The following is a 22,858-nucleotide window of genomic DNA, read 5'->3' as shown; positions in this document are numbered from 1 at the left end:
CCCACCAGCTCCAGGCTGGGTCGTTGCCTTAGATCAGACAACCAGATGACCCTGAAGGTCCCACGGTCAAACCTAGTGACAAGGGGAGACCGTGCTTTCTCAGTGATGGCACCTAGGTTGTGGAATAAGCTCCCCCTGAGTATTAAGTCCGCCACCACTCTGGACTCTTTTAGAGCACGGCTTAAAACTCACCTTTTTACCGCAGATGACTTTTAATTTATGTTTTCAATGTGAGTCTTAAATGTATGATTTTCTCCACCTGTGACTTGTCCTTGTCTGATACCAGCAAGGCAGAGTCATCCGCAAACAAAAACAATTAACAGTCGCATGCTGATGACATGTCGTTGATGTATATTAGGAACAGTAAAGGCCCTAATATACTGCCTTGGGGGACTCCACAGCTCACCGAGAGGGGGGGGGGGGGACACACGGTGCCGTTCACCTCTACCACCTGCTCCCTCCCCTCCAAGTAAGATTGCATCCAGCTCCATGAGGTTTTGTTAAATCCGATTGCTCTGAGCTTATCCAACAGTATAGCGTGGTTAACGGTGTCAAAGGCCTTCTGAAGGTCCAGCATGACCATGCCGCAGTATTTGCCCGCGTCCACCTCATGTTTGATGTGGTCGCTCAGATAGAGAAGGCATGTGTCAGTGGAGTGGTTAGTTCTGAAGCCGGATTGGAATTTGTACATGAGTTTATTAGTGGCAAGGTAACTATCGATTTGTTCATAAACTATTTTCTCCATTACTTTCGAAATGGAACTGAGAATAGAAACAGGTCGGTAGTTGCCAGGTTCCAATTTGCTTCCTTTTTTAAAGAGGGGAGTTACTCTTGCTATCTTAAAATCTTTTGGTACTTGGCCTTGTGTAATTGATAGGTTTATTATGTGCGTGATGATCGGGTCAATGATGGAGGCAGAGTCCCTAGGAATCTGGAGGGAATATTATCAAGGCCGGTGGCCTTGTTTGGGTGGAGCGCGCTCAATTTTTTGAGCATCTCATCAGCTGTGACCATTTCTAATTTGAAATCATTGTTTGATACTCCTAGCTTTCTGTAGAAGGCTGTAATGTGTTCTACACCAAAGCGACCAGAGTGGTGGGACAGCTTGTTGACAAGAGTTGCGGCTATGCTGGTGAAAAAGGCGTTAAGTCTGCTTGCTACCTCCATTTTGTCTGTAATGAGGGAGTCACCCTCCTTGATGATGATGTTGGTGAGTCTGGTTTTAAGTTTTTGGCTGCAACCGGGAAGCTGGTTTTTCCAGAGCTCACGTGACTGACATTTCCGTTTTTCCCTCATTCAATATTAAAACATTCTGGGCTGACCAAGCCTTTACAGTTGAGAAGGGGTGTCAGGGGGCCGTGGCCTTTTGAAATTGGCATATAAATTTGGCAGTCATCTGCATAAAAGTGTAATATATATAAATATAATGCCAAAGGAAATTTAAAAAGAACATGAAAACCTCCCACTATCTAAAACACATTATAAAAACGATTAGCATCAAAGACAAACATAATATCATGAGTGTAATATTTATTTTGTTTCTTTTTTTTCTTTCCTTATGCCACTGTTGTTTCAATACGTTGTTAAATATTTGAATATGTTTACGAAAATAAATTGTATGTCTTTGTTTTGAAAATTTGAAATGGACAAGTTGACTTTTATTTTCAGAATAAGTAAATAGTATATAATTAGATAGTTTTACCGGGGGTGGGAGCTGGTTGTACTTATTTCTCTCGCGAGATCTGGAAAAGAGCTGGTTACTTGTTTCTCTCGCGAGATCTGACAAGACTGCGTGCGAAGCAAACACGGCGAGGATAAAGCAAGATGGCGTCTGACGGTGAAGACGTTAGTGCAGTGTTCTTAATCTGTGCGTCCATGTACACATATATGTCCTTTATTACACTCTATTAATTAATAACTGTTTGTATATTAGTCTGAGTGCACTTTGATGCTATCTTAGCTTGTTAGCTGCTAACAAAGAAGTGATGAAAACACATCGCTAAGCAGAGATCAAGTGTGAGTGTAAAGTGTTGTGATTGTGTGAAAATGTGCGAAAGAACCATAGCAGAGTACGAGGAGGAACTTTGTCCAACAAAAGAGGAGAAGGAGCGACAACATCAAGTTGTGTTACACACAACAGGTTTGTTTACTTCTTCCTCTCACATCTTTACTAACTTTATATTTATTATTAACACTATTCTTCAATAGATTGTCTATAGGAAGATTAATTGTTGATTGTTCTATGTTGTTCATAAAAACCAGACAATATTTATGAGAGGTTGATGTTCCTCTCAGTTTGTAACAATGTGTATCAACATGTTTACACAAAACTCACACAGTCACCGGGGGAATATTCCAGAGAGCAGGTTAAGTGCAAACTCCTGAGTATGTAAATAAGAGAGGTAAGACAAAGTGAGAGTCAGTTACCATGGTAACTGACGCTGTAAACCTAGCCTGCTAGCTGGCAGGTTTGACAAGTTATTTATGTGTGTAGAAGCTATACTGACCTGTTATTTCCTTCATATTGGTGCAGCCATTAACCTACTACAACACCTACTACATCCACCTACTCAGTGGCCTAGTGGTTAGAGTGTCCGCCCTGAAATGGGTAGGTTGAGAGTTTAAACCCCGACTGAGTCATACCAATTCAATCCACTTTATTTATATAGCACATTTACACAACAAGAATGTTTCCAAAGTGCTGCACAGCCATGTTAAAAACAATATTAAAAACAATATTGTAATTTGTAATTGTTGTACCAAAGACTATAAAAATGGGACCCATTACCTCCCTGCTTGGCACTCAGCATCAAGGGTTGGAATTGGGGGTTAAATCACCGTAAAAATGATTCCCGGGCGCAGCCACCGCTGCTGCTCACTGCTCCCCTCACCTCGCAGGGGGTGATCAAGGGTGATGGGTCAAATGCAGAGAACAATCTGGCCACACCTAGTGTGTGTGTGACAATCATTGGTACTTTAACTTTTTAATGTGGCAGTGATTGTGGAAAAAACAAAGCCTGATCTAAAGATGACATCTTGATCTCATACCATCTCAAACCAATTGGCCGTTCATTATTAAGTGAAATGTCTTAAAGTCGCTTAAATTCGTCTTTAACCAAGCAACACTATGTTTTATCCAGTTACTCGATTAATCGAAAACATTTCCAGTAGAACACTTGATTAATAAAATGTTCAATAGCCACAGCCCTATATTTCATGTACGATTTAATATTTAGCATGTAGGAGTTAAAATGTGTTTTGTTTGTGTCCTGTAGACATCCATCAGCTGATTGGACACATAGAAGAATGTCTCCCTCATCTGCAGGGGGACAGTTTCACTTTAGAGGATCCACAGCTCTCACATTTTAAAGGGGACGAGGAGGATCCACAGCCCCCTTATTTTAAAGAGGAAGATGAGGGAGAGTGTCCTGTAGGGCAGGAGGAGGATGATGTCATGACTGTTGTCTCTGTGAAGACTGAAGAGCATGAAGACAAAGCATGTGAGTCCTCACAGCTTCATCACAGTCCAAGTAAGCACAACATCCACATATCATCTAATACAGGGGTCACCAACGTGGTGCCCGCGGGCACCAGGTAGCCCGTAAGGGCCAGATGAGTAGCCCGCCGGCCTGTCCTAAAAACAGCTCAAATAGCAGCACTTACCAGTGAGCTGCCTCTATTTTTTAAATTGTATTTATTTACTAGCAAGCTGGTCTCGCTTTGCCCGACATTTTTAATTCTAAGAGAGACAAAAATCAAATAGAATTTGAAAATCCAAGAAAATATTTTAAAGACTTGGTCTTCACTTGTTTAAATAAATTCATTATTTTTTTTACTTTGCTTCTTATAACTTTCAGAAAGACAATTTTAGAGAAAAAATACAACCTTAAAAATGATTTTAGGATTTTTAAACACATATACCTTTTTACCTTTTACATTCCTTCCTCTTCTTTCCTGACAATTTAAAACAATGTTAAAGAATTTTTTTTTTTTATTGTAAAGAATAATAAATACATTTTAATTTAATTCTTCATTTTAGCTTCTGTTTTTTCAACGAAGAATATTTGTAAAATATTTCTTCAAACTTATTATGATTAAAATTCAAAAAAATTATTCTGTCAAATCTAGAAAATCTGTAGAATCAAATTTAAATCTTATTTCAAAGTCTTTTGAATTTCTTTTCAAATTTTTGTTCTGGAAATTCTAGAAGAAATAATGATTTGTCTTTGTTAGAAATATAGCTTGGTCCAATTTGTTATATATTCTAACAAAGTGTAGATTGGATTTTAACCTATTTAAAACAAGTCATCAAAATTCTAAAATTAATCTTAATCAGGAAAAATTACTAATGATGTTCCATAAATTCTTTTTTTAAGTTTTTCTCTTCTTTTTTTCAGTTGAATTTTAAATTTTAAAGAGTCGAAATTGAATTTTTTTCGTGTTTTCTCCTCTTTTAAACCGTTCAATTAAGTACAAATATCATTAATTATTAATAATAACGTTAAAGGTAAATTGAGCAAATTGGCTATTTCTGGCAATTTATTTAAGTGTGTATCAAACTGGTAGCCCTTCGCATTAATCAGTACCCAAGAAGTAGCTCTTGGTTTCAAAAAGGTTGGTGACCCCTGATCTAATACAATGTTTGTGACACATGTTCATCCGGGGGCCACATTTATGACTAAAGATGGAGATATACTTGCTTTTTAACACGTCCATTTAAAAATGAATGCTCATCAATCATCAACAATGTAATTGCTGGGGTGTAACCATGTGACCTAGAGGCCGTCCTCCTTACCTCACGTGGTCAAATGAAGGCAAACATTCAATATGGCTACTGTTTATTTATCTTTGGCAGCACATATGTCAGCATATTTCAAAGGTTTAGTGGTGAAGATTAGGGATGCATACCAAGTACCATTTTTTTTAGTACTGGTTCCTAATTATGTCGTCCATGAGGACCGTGAAGATTCTGGACTAACGACACAACTATTTGTATTTTTAATTCCAGCTGACTGACGTAACTATGACACGTTGTCACATTGAGTTCAGCTGCCGCTGCTACACAATAACATCAGCTTTGAATAATGACAAATAAGGAAGCAACCACACGCAAAAGTGTGATGTGTGTGTTATTGACAAGAAGATGACATAACTGCATTTCACCTTGCACTGCACACATAGTTGACTTCTTTAAGACTTCAAATAAACAGCTGTTGATAAAGACTTCCCTGCTCTGAGATGTTACAGTTTTCTTTTTTCTTTATTTAACAAGGTAAAAATCCCATTGAGATCAAAGATCTCTTTTCCAAGGGAGACCTGGCCAAGAGGGCAGCAGCAAGGTTACATTAAAAACAGTAAACAACACATAAAACATGACATTTACTACATTAAAACTTGCTGACATAACACATGTGCATACAGACAAGGTAGACTGCAATCCTTTCACAGAAGCTTTAAACTCATTCAATGTAACAAGGGTTTGAAGTTGAATATTGGATTGTAGGTTATTCCAAGCCTTCGCTGCTGAAAACCTAAATGCTTTCTTGCCCAGTTCAGTTCTTACTTTGGGGACGACAAATTGCAGAACATTCATTGAACGAAGATTGTGACTTTCTTGTTTCTTTGTAAAAAATACAATACAGATAAAATGGGGTGATGCCCAGAAAGGTTTTGTAGATGAACACATACCAATGATTGAGGCGTCAAGCACATAAAGATGTCCAGTTAACCATTGAGTATGACACACAATGGTGAGTAAGTTAACCATTGAGTATAACACACAATGGTGAGTAAGTTAACCATTGAATATAACACTTGGCTTGTCTGTTCCAAAACAACCTCGTATCTCTTAGTCATATTTGGACAATCTAAACATTCTGTAGACAGGTTGGCATAACTCCATATTCACTTTTGTCTCACAACTGGTCCATTCATCCATCCATCCATCCATCCATTTTCTACCGCTTATTCCCTTCGGGGTCGCGGGGGGCGCTGGAGCCTATCTCAGCTACAATCGGGCGGAAGGCGGGGTAAACCTTGGACAAGTCGCCACCTCATCGCATATTTTTGTCCATTCAATGGCACAAAATAGAAGAGAAATGAAAATGAGCAGACATTCTTAATAGACAAGATATATAGTTCAAAAGGTCAAAAATTCCACAACATAACCATTGAGTATAACCCAATGGTGAGTAAGTTAACCATTGAGTATAACACAATGGTGAATAAGTTAACCATTGAGTATAACACAATGGTGAGTAAGTTAACCATCGAGTATAACACAATGGTGAGTAAGTTAACCATTGAGTGTAACACACAATGGTGAGTAAGTTAACCACTGAGTATAACACACAATCAATCAATCAATCAATCAATGTTTATTTATATAGCCCTAAATCACAAGTGTCTCAAAGGGCTGTACAAGCCACAACGACATCCTCGGTACAGAGCCCACATACGGGCAAGGAAAACTCACCCCAGTGGGACGTCAATGTGAATGACTATGAGAAACCTTGGAGAGGACCGCATATGTGGGTAACCCCCCCCCCCTTAGGGGAGACCGAAAGCAATGGATGTCGAGTGGGTCTGACATAATATTGTGAAAGTCCAGTCCACAGCGGATCCAACACATCAGCGAAAGTCCAGTCCATAGTGGGGCTAGCAGGAAACTATCCCGAGCGGAGACGGGTCAACAGCGTAGAGATGTCCCCAACCGATGCACAGGCTAGCGGTCCACCCCGGGTCCCGACTCTGGACAACCAGCACTTCATCCGTGGCCACCGGACCTGTGCAACTCCCCCTCCATAAGGGAGAGGGGAGCAGAGGAGAAAAGAAAAGAAAAGAAACGGCAGATCAACTGGTCTAAAAAGGGGGTCTATTTAAAGGCTAGAGTATACAAATGAGTTTTAAGATGGGACTTAAATGCTTCTACTGAGGTAGCATCTCTAACTTTTACCGGGAGGGCATTCCATAGTATTGGAGCCCGAATAGAAAACGCTCTATAGCCCGCAGACTTTTTTTGGGCTCTGGGAATCACTAATAATCCGGAGTTCTTTGAACGCAGATTTCTTGTCGGGACATATGGTACAATACAATCAGCAAGATAGGCTGGAGCTAGACCGTGTAGTATTTTATACGTAAGTAGTAAAACCTTAAAGTCGCATCTTAGGTGCACAGGAAGCCAGTGCAGGTGAGCCAGTATAGGCGTAATATGATCAAACTTTCTTGTTTTTGTCAAAAGTCTAGCAGCCGCATTTTGTACCAACTGTAATCTTTTAATGCTAGACATAGGTAGGCCCCAAAATAATACGTTACAGTAATCGAGACGAGACGTAACGAACGCATGAATAATGATCTCAGCGTCGCTTGTGGACAAAATGGAACGAATTTTAGCGATATTACGGAGATGAAAGAAGGCTGTTTTAGTAACACTCTTAATGTGTGACTCAAACGAGAGAGTTGTTTTAGTAACACTCTTAATGTGTGACTCAAACGAGAGAGTTGGGTCGAAAATAATACCCAGATTCTTTACCGAGTCGCCTTGTGTAATTGTTTGGTTGTCAAATGTTAAGGTGGAATTATTAAATAGATGTCGGTGTTGAGCAGGACCGATAATCAGCATTTCCGTTTTCTTAGCGTTGAGTTGCAAAAAGTTAGCGGACATGAATGATAGGTGGTGGTCGGAGGGGCCGTAGGCGCAAACTGGCAGCCTCGCTTCCGTCAGTCTACCCCAGGGCAGCTGTGGCTACAAATGTAGCTTACCACCACTAGGTGTGAATGAATGATGGGTTCCCACTTCTCTGTGAGCGCTTTGAGTATCTAACAATAGAAAAGCGCGATATAAATCTAATCCATTATTATTTTATTATTATCCATTGTTTAATTTCATTAAGACACGCCTCCAGCTGACTACAATCCGGCGTGTTGGTCAGCTTTAGGGGCATGTAGAGTTGGGTGTCATCAGCATAACAGTGAAAGCTAACACCGTATTTGCGTATGATGTCACCTAGCGGCAGCATGTAAATACTACAGAGTGCAGGGCCAAGAACCTGGGGAACTCTGCACGTTACCTTGACATAGTCCGAGGTCACATTGTTATGGGAGACACACTGCATCCTTTCAGTAAGATAAGAGTTAAACCAAGACAAGGCTAAGTCTGACATCCCAATACGCGTTTTGATACGCTCTAATAAAATATTATGATCGACGGTATCGAAAGCAGCGCTAAGATCAAGAAGCAGCAACATAGATGAAGCATCAGAATCCATCGTTAGCAATAGATCATTAGTCATTTTTGCGAGGTGGCGACTTGTCCAGGGTGTACACCGCCTTCCGCCCGATTGTAGCTGAGATAGGCTCCAGCACCCCCCGCAACCCCATAAGGGATAAGCGGTAGAAAATGGATGGATGGATGTCTCCGTAGAGTGATTTGCCCTGAAACCGGATTGAAAAGGTTCACAGAGATTGTTAGACGCTAAGTGTTCATTTAGCTGCTGTTCAACAATTTTTTCGAGGATTTTCGAGATAAACGGAAGGTGGGACACCGGCCGGTAGTTTACCAAGAGATCAGGATCAAGGTTAGGTCTTTTGAGTAGAGGATGAATAACCGCTTTTTTGAATGCTAGGGGAACAGTGCCAGAGGAAAGTGATAAGTTTATAATATTTAACACTGATGGACCTAATAATACCAAAAGCTCCTTGATAAGTTTCCCAGGAATTGGGTCAAGTAAACATGTTGTTTGTTTTGTCCCATTTACACATTTTAACAATTCCTCCAATGTTATTTCATCAAAGAGAGAGAAACTATTTTGGAGGGCGGTATCCGTCGTATATACAGTCGTATCTGTGTTAATAGAACCCAGTTGTAGCTGGGATGCGTTGTCTTTAATCTCCTTTCTAATGACTTCAATTTTCTTATTAAAGAAATTCATAAAGTCATCTGCTGAGTGGGTGGAGCTACTGGGAGGAGTACCTTGTTGGGTTAGCGCTGCTACTGTACTAAACAAAAATGTAGGATCATTTTTGTTGAGGTGGATGAGATTTGAGTAATATTTAGCTTTAGCTGAGGTAAGCATGCGTTTATAAGTATTTAAACTATCACTCCATGCTTGATGGAAAACCTCAAGTTTAGTCGCACCCCATTTGCGTTCCAGCTTTCTACATGATAATTTATGGGCTTTAGTTTTTTCTGTAAACCATGGGGTACGCCTTTTAGGGGCCCTTTTTAGCTTTAGCGGTGCTACACTATCAATGGTGTCGCGCAGGGCGTCGTTAAAGTTGTTAGTGAGGTTATCAATAGAGCCCACATAATTTGGGAATGGTGCCATTACCGAAGGTAGTAGGTCAGCAAGAGTCATTGTTGTGGCAGCATTAATGTTGCGGCTGCTATAGTAGTTATTATTATCATTATTAGTTTGTTGACAATGAGTCAGAACTTCAAATTTTATAAGGTAATGATCGGACATTACTTTAGTGTACGGGAGTATCGTAACTTTAGAGGTGGTGACACCCCTGACAAGCACTAGATCTATCGTATTACCGTTGCGATGCGTGGGTTCATTTATTATTTGTGTAAGACCACAGCTATCAATTATAGTCTGGAGCAACACGCACGGAGGATCCGATGCGGTATTCAAATGGATATTAAAGTCCCCCATTATGATTATATTGTTGGCGTGCGTCACTAGATCAGCAACAAACTCTGAGAATTCACTGATAAAGTCCGAATAGGGCGCTGGGGGGTGGTAGATAACAGCCAGGTGGAGAGGCAGCGGTGTGACAAACCTCATAGTAAGCACCTCAAACGAGTTATATTTATTATTTAGGTTAGGTGTAAGGCTAAAGTTTTTGTTGTATATTAGTGCGACACCCCCTCCCCTTTTAAGAGGACGGGCAACATGTGCATTCGTATCGTTAGGAGGGGATGCCTCATTTAGCGCAAAAAAATCGTCTGGTTTGAGCCAGGTCTCGGCGAGACCAACAACGTCAAAATTGTTGTTTCTAATGACCTCATTAACTAATAACGTTTTGGAAGATAATGATCTTATGTTTAAAAAGCCCGTATTATAGGTAGTGGGCTGTTTTGACGAGTTTTTGTTGAAATTCTCCGTAGTAGCAATATTAATAATGTTGCGTTTATTATGCATTGTGCTCTTTAAATAGTTTCGACCATATGACGGGAATTTTCAGATTATTTGCTTGGTGCTGCGATAAATTGAATGCATCATAGTTTGCCACCTCAGTAGAATGCATGTCTACGTCTGACACAGTCACAACAGAAAAAACATTATGTGAGTTGTATATTATTCTAAGATAATTGTTATGTGTGCAGGGATTATCCAGCCTGGCGCTGGCTAGTTCTAGCTTAACTGACTCCTTACCCGGACTCGCGCTTCTTTGAGGATTAGCCTTTCGCTTTGTTGTTAGCCCCGCTCGGCATCCCCGCTTCTGCTTCCGCTCACACCGCTTACGTCTCCTCCATTGACGGTCCCCGCTGGTACTTCACTCCGCTGCTTTAAAGGCCACTCGATGTAGCCCGCAAAGTATTCCCATGCTAGCGAGGAGGTCCACCGTACATGCATCTTTCAGTCTATAAGGGCCCGATCTATCCACATCCAGAATTGTCTGTCGGTCGTATGTGACCACGGAGTGTCCATGCTGTGAGCCAGCCATGAAATTGACAGAATTGACGGGTATTTTTGCCAAATTGCTCTACACTTCCAAGAGCGTCTGCAAGCCGCTGCCATCAGGGCGCCGCCATCTTGTCATCATGTTCTGTGGTCATGTTTTGTTTGGTTATGTTCTGTTGTTTTTGGACTCTTTTAGTTCCTGTTTGCGCTTCCTGGTTTGTTTTGTCACCATGACGACTCATTTGGACTCACACACCTGTCACTAATCAGGAAGAGACTATTTAAGACTGTAGTTGCCAGGTAGTCGGCCTGGCAACATTACTCTGTATGATACTCTGTTCTTGCTATGTGCTACTCTGATTACTCTGTCCATGCCATAGTTCATGCTGCTCTTTTCATGCTCGTTTCTTGTTACAGTAAGTGTTTTTTTGTTTCATGTCCATAGTTCTGCCTTAGTGTTAGTTTTGTTCCCTGCGTTAAGTTGTGCCTCCGCTGTGAGCGCCTTTTGATTGTACCCTTTTGTAGCTTTTTAAGTAGTTTAAGTAGTTAAGATTAAATCATGTTTTTACCTGCACACCATGTCCAGTCAAGTTCGTTTGCATGCCGGGAAAATAATCCATGCCGTAAACTGCGTCGTAATAATCCTCGTCATGACACTTAGAGTGTGTTTACTTTTTGTTACTCCCTCCGAGGTCTTAATCAAGGCTCAAGTTGTTCGTTTTTCTCACACATTTATTTCAGCTTCTTCTCGTTAACAACGACGCCAAAATAGTGCCAAAATAATGCCGTCAGAACTAATAAATAAGAAAAACAGAACTTACAATTAGTCTGACATCACATAACATAAAACACATTGATTTCACATACATTATCAGAAATAATCATACCTCATTGGCCTCGCAAACTCTGAGGAAATAAAGTTTATTTTCAAGCCGAGACTCCTTTAACCTCTTCCATCGAATGCTTGCTGTCTCATGCTGCTTCCCTTATTCCGTCACATATTAATAGTCCCCCCAACAATGTGACCAAACCGGAACAAAAAATATGTTCCCCTCCAATTGACATGGGTTTTGTAACAGAAATAAAGTTAACATATACTTGCATGAATTAACCAAAGGAAACACATTTTTAATCACACTATATGTAAATATGACCTTATATTTATACATTGTATTTATTTACTCTAACCGACTATGAAATGATATAACATATATACAATGTGCTTCTGTCAGCAGCTACACTTTTCCTAACTAAGAGTTTCCCGCTTGTCTCCAAGCCTTCCTTCCCCCATGCATTCCTGAGCTAAGATAAAAGGTGACACTCTCCTGTAAACAGACGGCCTTTGTCTTTTGAGGCCTCCAATAAATACTCAAAAAAAGGTATTCTCTGAGCATTTCTTATTAAATAGATTATTACATTGTAAAACAACAGACACTTTACTTTTGCTTGTCCTTATGTCCCTGCAAGATGATGTTACGTTTTGGACGCATGGCTGCAATGGTTGTGATCTCTCGGGTGCAGAATTTTACACCAGTAAAAGCAGCAAACCAGCAAAGCAGTAATTATAGTCTGCAAATTGTGTTGTTGTTGAATGATATTTATCTGATTTAAAGTCAAATACAGTTTATATACTTGTCTGTCTATCTGTGTTGGCCCTGCGATGAGGCGGCGACTTGTCCAGGGTGTACCCTGCCTTCCGCCCGAATGCAGCTGAGATAGGCTCCAGCACCCCCCGCGACCTCGAAAGGGACACGCAGTAGATAAATGGATGGCTGGATCATTTGTTGCCGTGCTTTTTTGTGTAGACACCATGAAAACATACATTTAGAATGTATCGTTCATGACTTGCCCATGTAGGCAGTCTATAGAATAAATGAAGCGGGAGGTGTGGTAACATTTCTTTGGGTTCCTGCTCATGTAGGAGTTGAGGGGAACGAATTAGCTGATAAGTACGCAAAACAAGCAACCACTAAAACAGAAGTAAACATGGAGATTAAGCACAGTAAAAAAGAAGTGAAGAACATAATTAAGATAGAACACAATAAAAAGTGGCAGGATAATTGGAATAAAGGAACAAAAGGTAGAGAGTATTACAAAGTCAAGAGGAGAGTAGGTGTAATGAGAGGAGGCAATAGAAATAGGAAGGAAGAAGACATTATTACTAGAATGAGATTAGGACATACATATCTAAATAGTTCATTGAAATTGATAGGAAACATGCTACAGGACTGTGTGATTCTTGCCAACAGATAGAAAATGTAGAACATGTTTTAATACATTGTAGGAAATATAATGGAGAAAGGGAAATACTGGGTAATAAGTCAGCGAAAGAGAATATTAGGTTAGCAGTAGAAGATATATTAGGATTGCACTCAGAACACACAGGTTATAAAGCAATACACACATTTTTTTAAAACACTGGGTTAAATAAAAGAATATAGAGTAGGGATCCAACTCGGTCCACACTCCATTACAGTAGGTGGCGGTAATGCACACCACAAGGTTGCTTGCCAACGTCCATAAAAAATCAAAAGAAGAGGAAGAAGAATGACTTGCCCATCACTATGACTCTTTGGCCCCGCCCCTAAGTGACGCATGCGTGGAGGATATGCGCTTTGCAGCAAAGTCCTCCTTTACTCCACACACGCTTCTAAGCCTCGCTACTAACTACACTTTATTCATCCTCCGTGTCAGGATAAACTCCACTCGTCTCACTCAACTTTGGACATTATTAGGCCCGCTTAGCTTGCTACTTGTTTTAGCGCGCTAGTTAGTTTAGCGTGCTAGTTAGTTTAGCGTGCTAGTTAGCTTAGCGCACTCGTTAGCTTAGCTTGTTAGCTGCTAACAAAGAGACGCGGATTTGATCAACACATCGCTTAGTTAAGATCAAGTGTGAGTGTAAAGTGTTGTGATTGTGTGAAAATGTGTGAAAGAACGATAGCAGAGTACAAAGAGGAACTTTCTCGGACAAAAGAAGACAACAAGAGACTACGTCAACTACTGGACGCTGTTTTCAAGAAACCTCAAGTTGTGTTACACTAAGGCTGCAGCTAACGATTATTTTTCTATCGATTAATCCATAGATTATTTTTTCGATTAATCTGTTAATCTATAGATTATTTTTTCGATTAATCTATAGATTATTTTTCCTTTTACCGATTATTTTTTTATTCAAAATGAAGATGAAAAAATAAATGTAGGCCCGTTTTTTCAAAAGGCATGGCTTTTATTTACAAAAAAAAAGAAGTATGGCCACTCAGTCAACATTGACAACAACATGACTAAATATTCTGTAACAATGTAAACATTTAAAACTTTTAACATTTAACAAAATTAAAAGTAGCTCATTTGCTTTTTAATGTGCAAATATAAAAGTCAACATCCAGTGCAAATCTTAATATTCTGCAATAGTATAAGCATTTCAAAAGTAAAAGTATTGCTTATTTTGCTTTAAAATGTGCAAAAATAAAGATAAACATCCAATACAAAAAAGTGCAAAACGAAATATTCTGTAACAACAGTGTAAACATTTCAACAAAAGTGAAAGTATTGCTTATTTGCTAAAATCTGCAAAAATAAATATAAACATCCAATACAAAAAAGTGCCAATCTAAATATTCTGGAGCACTGTAAACATTAAGTATTGCTTTTAAAATGTGCAAAATAAACATCCAGTCCAACACAGTACACAATAACCAATTCTACTCATTCCAGTGAGTGTCTAACAGTTGTAATGAAAAAAGGTTAGCATGTGTACATGCTCTGGTTCTTTTCATGTTTACAATATTCCCAGCAGCTGAAAATAGACGCTCAAAAGGGGTCTATGTGGCTGGAACTGAGAGCTAATTAGCCTTCACCTCAAGCCAGGATTGTAAGTGAGCTGAGCTGCAGTTTAAGTTTCTAGAAGGTCAACGGGCTCATAGTGATGTTACTAGTAGTTGACTGGGAGGTGTTTATTATCATTTGGGGAGAGTCCGCTGCCTGATGCTCACCTGCTAAACACCTATCTGCTCCACGCTGAAGCGCTGACTACATGCGCTCTGAATACGCACTGCTGATTGGCTGACAATGCTTTGTGTGTACCAATCAGATGGTTGTGTGGGTGGGACAATGCTGCGTGCTGAGACAGAGGCAGACGGAGCAAAGCAGCTTGTTAAGACTTTAGCTTTAGCTTAGAAACTCGTTCGGTACACCCCCGTACTGAACCGAAAGCCCCGTACCGAAACGGTTCAATACAAAACACGTACCGTTACACCCCTAGCAGATACAAATGACACATTCATGTTTTTGTGTAATGATGACAACGTATGCTCGCGCGGACGATTGACTAGTTGATGGTTTTCTTTTCAAATGTTCGTTCATAGCCGTTGTGCTGCTATGATAGGCCATTTCCGCTCGACACAGTGTGCATACAACAACATTATTATGCCGTTTATTGAAATACTCCCACACTTTTGACCACTTTTGGCATGCTTTTCCCCCCTCGCTCGCACCGCTCGCATCGTCTTCTTTGATCGTCTGCTTTGCGCTTCGCCATGACGGTAGTGTGACGTAAATATGCGACGCGTCGACGCACAAAAACGGCGTTGACGTATTTACGTAACCGATGACGTCGACTACGTCGACGCGTCGTTTCAGCCTTATGGTTTGTTTGTTTACTTCTTACTCTCACATGTTTACTAACTTTATATATCATCATGAACATCAACATGACGTGTTAGATTAATTGTGATTAATAGGTGTAGTCAGACACATGATTGTTATTGTGTTATTAATGTGATTATCAGACAGCAGTCATTTCCATTAGATCATGTTCAAATATAGGTGATTTGGCACACTTATAATTAAAATAACAAAATAATGTTGTTTTTCATCAGATATGTACTAGTATTGTATATGTGGATGGGGGCCCTGCTTTGTAAATAATGTGTACCCCTTTCAGAGATCACATTTAGTTCCACTTCAAACATTCACATGATCCACAATGAGATGAACACTTCTGGAACTTTCTAACTCAGGGGAAAAAACGGGATCTCGTTGGAAGCGCAATGTATTGGGTATAACAAAATGGTGTCTGCCAATGTAGTTTACAATGTCACTACGTCAGTAGTTGTCAAACTTTTTTCACCAAGTACCACCTCAGAAAATACTTGGATCTCCAAGTACCACCATCATGAACAGTATTAAGATACAGTAGCATAGCCTTAATTATTCATTAAAAACAAGGAAGACACGTTATTTAACAATTATATTTAATATTTTTAGTTACTCTAACATTACACACAGTTTGAACAGTAACACTTTGTTTGAATGTAGGAAAATAAAACACTGTACTTAAATAATGAAATAATAAGTGGCGTACCACTAGGTGATGCCTGCGTACCACTAGTGGTACACGTACCACAGTTTTTTCATTTTTTCATTTTATTTTTATTGACATCCAGCATCAGACATTCCTATCCATTACATCATATTCACATAAATCATATATCTATTGTCTGCCCTAAATGTCAAAATATTTTTGTTTATATCCCACCCATACCACCCCCCCCCCAAAAAAAAGAAAGAAACAACGAAAAAAACAAAGTAATATCTACAAATACATCGATTAAATAAACAAAGAAGAAAAAAAAAATTATAATAATACATTAATAATAATAATAATCAGAAATAAAATACAATATAAACAGATACATACAGTATATATATATATATATATATATATATATATATATATATATATATATATATATATATATATATACTGTATACACACACACATACATATATATAAATATATATTTACATATATACTGTACATACATATACACATATAGGGAGTAATCCTTTTTTTTTTTTGCCGTACAATCACTAATTCGAAAAATTAAAGTCAGGTTTATGGGGCGTGACATAGTTGACCCAATTTTCCCAGTATGAAGTAAATTTCTCCAATTTATAATTAATAAAGGCAGTTATCTTCTCCATTTTATAAATGTCCATTGTTGTTTCCATCCATTGCTTCCAAGTTGGACTCTCCTGGGATATCCATTTCCTAGTAATGCTCTTTTTACAAGCCACCAGTAGGATATTCATGAAGTGTTTATCTTTCTTCAGCCAGTCCTGAGGTACATGTCCAAAAAACAAAGTTTTACTTTCGAGGGGTATTTCATGTTGAAAATATCCTGTAGAGCTTGGTGTATCTCTTTCCAATAGTCCTTTATGGTGGAGCAGTCCCACAAAACATGCTAGTGATTTGCATTTGAATTCCCACAATTTCTCCAGCAAGCAGGGGAGTTGTTATCATAGTGACACTTCTGAGAAGGTGGAATAAAAAATCTGATCAAACTTTTCCAGCCAAACTCCCTCCACTTGGTGAGCTGGTACAAGTCCATTGATATTTCCATATTATTGTCCATTCTTCCTCAGATATAGTTATCCCTCCTTCCTTCTCCCATTTTGTTTTAATATATGAAGTTGAATATGATTTCATATTCAACAGACCCTTATACAAGCATGAAACACTTATATCAATAATTTGTGAATTGTAGGCTTTTGTAAACACTTCAATCAAACATATACTCGTCTTTGTGACACTTTTCACTTTCATATTAACAAAATGCCGCAACTGCAAATATCGATAGAAGTCTTGGTTTTCTAATATATGTCCTTTTAATAGTTTCAAAACTAAGCATTTTTTTAATCTTTCATTACACTACATAACGCTTTTATACCCTTAGATATCCAGTCCTTAAATCTTGAGTCTAATTTATTAGGTGTAAACTGTGTGTCATAGGCACACCATTTAAGAACTGCAATATCACTCTCGAGTTTGTATTCCTTTATAATAATTTTCCACACTTTAAGGGTCCATTTCACCCATGGGTTATCAACGTTATATATGTGGGTTTGTAAATTGCTATCCGCCAGGATTGCCTGTATGGGGATGGAGGGCATTTCTTCTTCAATAATTTTCCATTGAGCAATGTATGACGGGTTGCACCAGCATATCACTGTTCTCATCTGCGCTGCAAAATAGTAATATCGGAGGCAAGGTAAACCCCATCCTCCGTTTTGTTTGACCAATTGTAAAGTTTTGAGACAAACTCTTGGACTTTTACTTTGCCATATATACCTTGATATCATTTTGTCCCATTCATTGAATTGGTTTTGGTTCATCTCTATTGGCAGGGTTTGAAATAGATACAGCAGTCTTGCCAGTACATTCATTTTAATGGAATCAATTCTAGAACTAAGGCTAAAAAAAGGAATTAAGTTCCATCTTGCTATTTCATCTTTTATTTTTTTATATATGGGTAGATAATTGTATTCTGATAATTTTGTTAGATCTTTTGGCAAATTAATGCCCAGGTATTTAAAAGACTCTGTTTGCCATATCAGAGGGTAACTACTTTTGATTTCCCCTGGTGGGTTATAATTATATGAGAGTAGATGGGTTTTACCTATATTGATTTTATATCCTGATAGTTGACCATACAGTTCAAATGATTGCATTAATTTAGGGAGCGAGTATGTTGGGTGTCCGAGGTAAACCAAAATGTCATCCGCATAGCAGGCCAATTTATACTCTCTTCCTTTAATCATGATTCCCTTAATATCTTCATTGTGTCTAATAGACTGAGCTAATGGCTCCAGATATAATGCAAAGAGTAATGGTGACCATGCACATCCCTGTCTAGAGCCCTTTTCTAGGGTAAAACTGTTTGATAAATATCCATTGACTTTAATCCTAGCAGTAGGATTGTTATATAGTGCCTGTATAGTTTTAATGATTGTATCCTGAAAGCCAAATTTATATAAAACTCTGTAAATAAAATTCCAATTGACCGAATCAAAGGCCTTTTCAGCATCCACACTTTATAACAATTGCTTCGATGTTTTTTCTTTGTATATGATCCATAATATGTAGTGTCTTTCTTATATTGTCTTGTGTTTGTCGTTGATGTATAAAACCCGTTTGATCATTATGTATCAATATAGGTAAGAAATCTTCTAATGGTTTGGCCATAATGGAAGTAAATAGTTTATAATCTACATTGAGAACCGATATTGGCCTGTAAGATCCACATTCAATTCTATCCTTGCCTTCTTTTGGTATAGCTGAGATAATTGCCTCCCTCCAACTAAGTGGCGTTTGTGCCTTTTTTAAGACCCAATTCAGTGTGGGGAGTAAAACAGGTATTCATTCTTTTTTAAATTCCTTATACCACTCAGCCGTGTAATTGTCTGATCCTGGCGATTTGTTTAATTTAAGCCTACTAATTACAACTTTTAATTCATTTTCAGTTATATCTGCAGATATTTTTTGGTTTTGTTTTTCATCTAAAATAGGCAGTGTTGGGACTAACGCGTTACTTTGTAACACGTTACTGTAACGCCGTTAGTTTCGGCGGTAACTAGTAATCTAACGCGTTATTTTTTATATTCAGTAACTCAGTTACCGTTACTACATGATGTGTTACTGCGTTACTTTGTTATTTTTTATGTAGTATCAGTTAGAAACAGAAGCGCTGCGGTGTCATTCTTCTGAATCTTCCTCTGTCACAGGCGCGTTTTGTGTGTGTGTGTGTGTGTGTCTGGGTGTGGGGAGGAGGGGTGTGTGTCTTCGGTTCGGCACACACGTGAGCCGCGGTTTGATATATGAAACAAAAAAAAATGTGTTTGCACGTTCAGTCCACACACAGCGTGGTCATGGCGAGCGGAGTAACGGAGGAGCTTCAACGCCCCGCGCCATTTAATCGGTGTGTTCATAGGTGCAGACTCCGTTGTGCAAAACGAGGGTTTTAAACACATGCTGAACGTGCTTGAGCCACGTTACGACATCCCGTCGCGCACCCACTTCAGCGATAACATTGTGCCAGATTTTTATGAGCAGGAGAAAAAAAAAGTTGTGGATGAACTATCATCTGTTGCGCTCATGACAGAAGGGTGGATGTCCAGGGGAACTATAAGCGCTCACTTCATCACAGCAGAAGTCTGTGATGAATGATGTATGTAGAAGACACGCCCCCTTGCGCAGGTACTGACACAAGCAGTGGAGGAATGGAAGATAAAGATATCCCAGTCACACGTGATAATGCCAAAAATCAAATAAATGCAGTGCACGAGGCAGGACTAGGACCACAGATAGTGCATGTAGTGAATTTGGCATCACATCTCAGTCAATAGGATGGAGCGCCTCCTTGGGAGGATCAGGAAGGAGGTTTCCTACTTCCACCCAAGCACAACAGCTGCTCTTGTGCTTAAAGGCCTACTGAAAGCCACTACTACCGACCACGCAGTCTGATAGTTTATGTATCAATGATGAAATCTTAACATTGCAACACATGCCAATACGGCCGGGTTAACTTATAAAGTGACATTTAAAATATCACGATGCTATCACGTTAGCTCGTAGCTAAAGCGTTTCGCCGATGTATTGTCGTGGAGATAAAGGCACTGAATGTCCATTTCGCGTTCTCGACTCTCATTTTCAAGAGGATATAGTATCCGAGGTGGTTTAAAATACAAATCCGTGATCCACAATAGAAAAAGGAGAGAGTGTGGAATCCAATGAGCCAGCTTGTACCTAAGTTACGGTCAGAGCGAAAAAAAATATGTATTTCACTGCATTCTAGTCCGTCACTCTAACGTTCCTCGTCCACAAATCTTTCATCCTCGCTCAAATTAATGGGGTAATGGTCCGAATAGCTCTAGCTGCGTTGAAAACAATAGGAAAATATGAGGGAGTGAACAACTGACAACGTCACGCTACTTCCGGCTATGGGCAAGGTTTTTTTTTATCAGAGACCAAAAGTTGCGAACTTTATCGACGTTGTTCTATACTAATCCTTTCAGCAAAAATATGGCAATATCGCAAAATGATCAAGTATGACACATAGAATGGATCTGCTATTCCCGTTTAAATAAAAACATTTCATTTCAGTAGGCCTTTAAGACAAAGCAAGAAATGCTAAAGCTGCCTACTCATAAGCTCATACATGATGTCCCAACGAGGTGGAACTCCACTTATGATATGTTGGAGCAGCAGGCAGCTACATACTCTCTGCATTGACCCGCGAGACCCTGAAGAAAAATGTCAAAGACATCATCACCCTGTCTGATGATGATGTGAGAGTGGCAGAGGAGGTCCTCCAGGTGCTTAAACCCCTCAAAAGTGTTACATCTGAAACTTCATCATCTGTGTCAATGATCCTGCCACTGAAAACAAGGATTCTACAATCCATGACTCCAAGTGTGGAAGACAGCAGCATCACTCCAGATGTGCCTTCTTATGTTGCACTTTAACTTGTTTTTTTATTAATGGTCATTGGTCCAAGTTTAAAGAAAGGAGAAATGCCTTTTTATGTTGCACTGTTTTTCATTAATTATGTAAAAAGGAAGATACAAATGCATGTCAAGTTCATCAACACATTGTATTATTCTCCAGTGCAATAACAGTACTGAAACTGTAACTAGTTACTGGTTTTCAGTAACTAACCCAACACTGAAAATAGGTAAATCCAGGGAGTTCAAGAAGCTGTCAATTTGGGTTATCCTCCTACTAGAGACCTCAGAGTATAATGTTTTATAAAAATGTTCGAAGGCTTCCTGAATTTCGTTTGGTTTAGTTTTTATCTCTTTTGTTCTTGGATCCCCGATTTTATGAATTGTGTTTTTTGCTATCTTTTTTTTTAGTTTCCAGGCCAAAATTTTCATAGATTTAGAGCCACTTTCATAGTGTCTCTGTTTCAAAAACATTAGATTTTTTTAAATTTCTTGTGTGGCCGAACTGTTAATTTAATTCCTAGTATTTCTTATTTCCCTTAATGTATCCTGTGCCAAATCTAGTTTGTGTTTTCTTTCTAATTATTTTAGTTTTTTTTTTTAATAATTTGATTTTGTATTCTCATTTTTTTTCTTAAATGAAGATATTGCTATAATTTTCCCTCTTAAAACAGCCTTCAGGGTGTCCCATAATATGGGAGGCGAAACCTCTCCTGTGTCATTGAACTCCAAGAAGAGACTAATTTCAGATTTAATTTGTGTCTTAAAGGATAAGTCATTCAGCAGACTTCAGTTTAGTTTCCATGTATTATTTTTTGCCCTCAGATTAAAGTCAATAGATAGGTATATAGGTGCATGGTCACTTAGATCTATCGTCCCAATTTCACAGGTACATATTTTATCTTTATCCTTTCCAAATGTTAGAAATAATCTATTCTTGTATAAAGACAGTGTGGCGCAGAGAAATAAGTATAATCCCTTCTGTCTGGGAAAAAGTCTCGCCATATGTCAATTAAGCCTACTTCCTATTTTCTTATAAAGGGGTTTAACGTTATGTATTTTTATACTAGATGAGTCCAATTTTGGCTGTAAATATGTATTTAAATCCCCACCACAAATCAAAAGACCTTCGGTTTCCGTTACCATAATATTGGTGATTTTTTCGAAGAAATGAATATCACTCCCAGGGGGTGCATAGACATTCAATAAGGTGATTGGGTTCCTATCTATCTTTCCCTTTACTAAAATAAATCTACCCTCCTTATCACCAAATTCCAGTACTTTTTTCGCTTTTTTGAGATGAGGATTGTAACTCCTCTCCTATGTCCTAATTTATATGACGAAAAAACAAATGAGTGAAGCCCATTCTCTTTAGTTTGACATGCTCCTTGTCAGTCAAATGGGTCTCCTGTAAACATACTATGTGGGCTTGTTCTGTCCTCACCTTCGATAATATTTTATTGTGTTTAATTGGGTTCAATAGCCCATTAACATTCAACGATACACATTTTACTTTGTCACTAACCATATGTATTTACTTGTAAGTGTACCAATAAAATATTCAAAATAAAACCTAGCAAGTCTACTCCCATAACGAAAACAACTGAAATAACATAAATAAAACAAAGCAAAATAACTAAAGAAATTTCAAAAAGAAAAGTGTAGTTCCAAGGCAGGGGTCTCTAATAGATGACCCTGAGTTGGGCTAGATAAAATGTCTAGCTGTGGGGGAAATCCTCTCCCAATTATGGGCTGAGGGCCCCCATCATGGCACTTGGTAGAAAGAGAAAAAAAATCTCTGTTCATTACATAGATACATCCCTCATTTGTATATATTCTCATCTAGCTGGGGTTACTATATAAACGCAAATGTCTTGGAGTGAATTTAAAGTCATCTGTTTTGGTTCTGTTCATCTTACCAAAACTTTAAAGGCCTACTAAAATGA

The 22,858-nt window shown here is 38.8% G+C and overlaps 1 protein-coding gene across 3 annotated transcripts in view; it reads left to right on the top strand.

Annotated features, from left to right (window-relative positions):
* Positions 1-1,802: 1,802 nt before the first annotated feature.
* LOC133658692 (zinc finger protein 271-like) overlaps positions 1,803-22,858 on the top strand; it is a 43,749-nt gene continuing 22,693 nt past the window's right edge. For 2 of the 3 annotated variants that reach the window (XM_062061008.1, XM_062061006.1), the window contains exons 1-2: positions 1,803-2,140; positions 3,276-3,530. In XM_062061008.1, the coding sequence (XP_061916992.1) occupies positions 2,047-2,140; positions 3,276-3,530 (349 nt within the window). In that variant the 5' untranslated portion in view covers positions 1,803-2,046. The remainder of the gene's footprint in view (positions 2,141-3,275; positions 3,531-22,858) is intronic. The other variant, XM_062061007.1, reaches the window with a different exon arrangement.

This window comes from Entelurus aequoreus, linkage group LG10 (assembly GCF_033978785.1).
Source record: "Entelurus aequoreus isolate RoL-2023_Sb linkage group LG10, RoL_Eaeq_v1.1, whole genome shotgun sequence".
NCBI classification, from domain to species: Eukaryota; Metazoa; Chordata; class Actinopteri; order Syngnathiformes; family Syngnathidae; genus Entelurus; species Entelurus aequoreus.
This window is presented reverse-complemented; position numbering and strand designations above follow the sequence as displayed.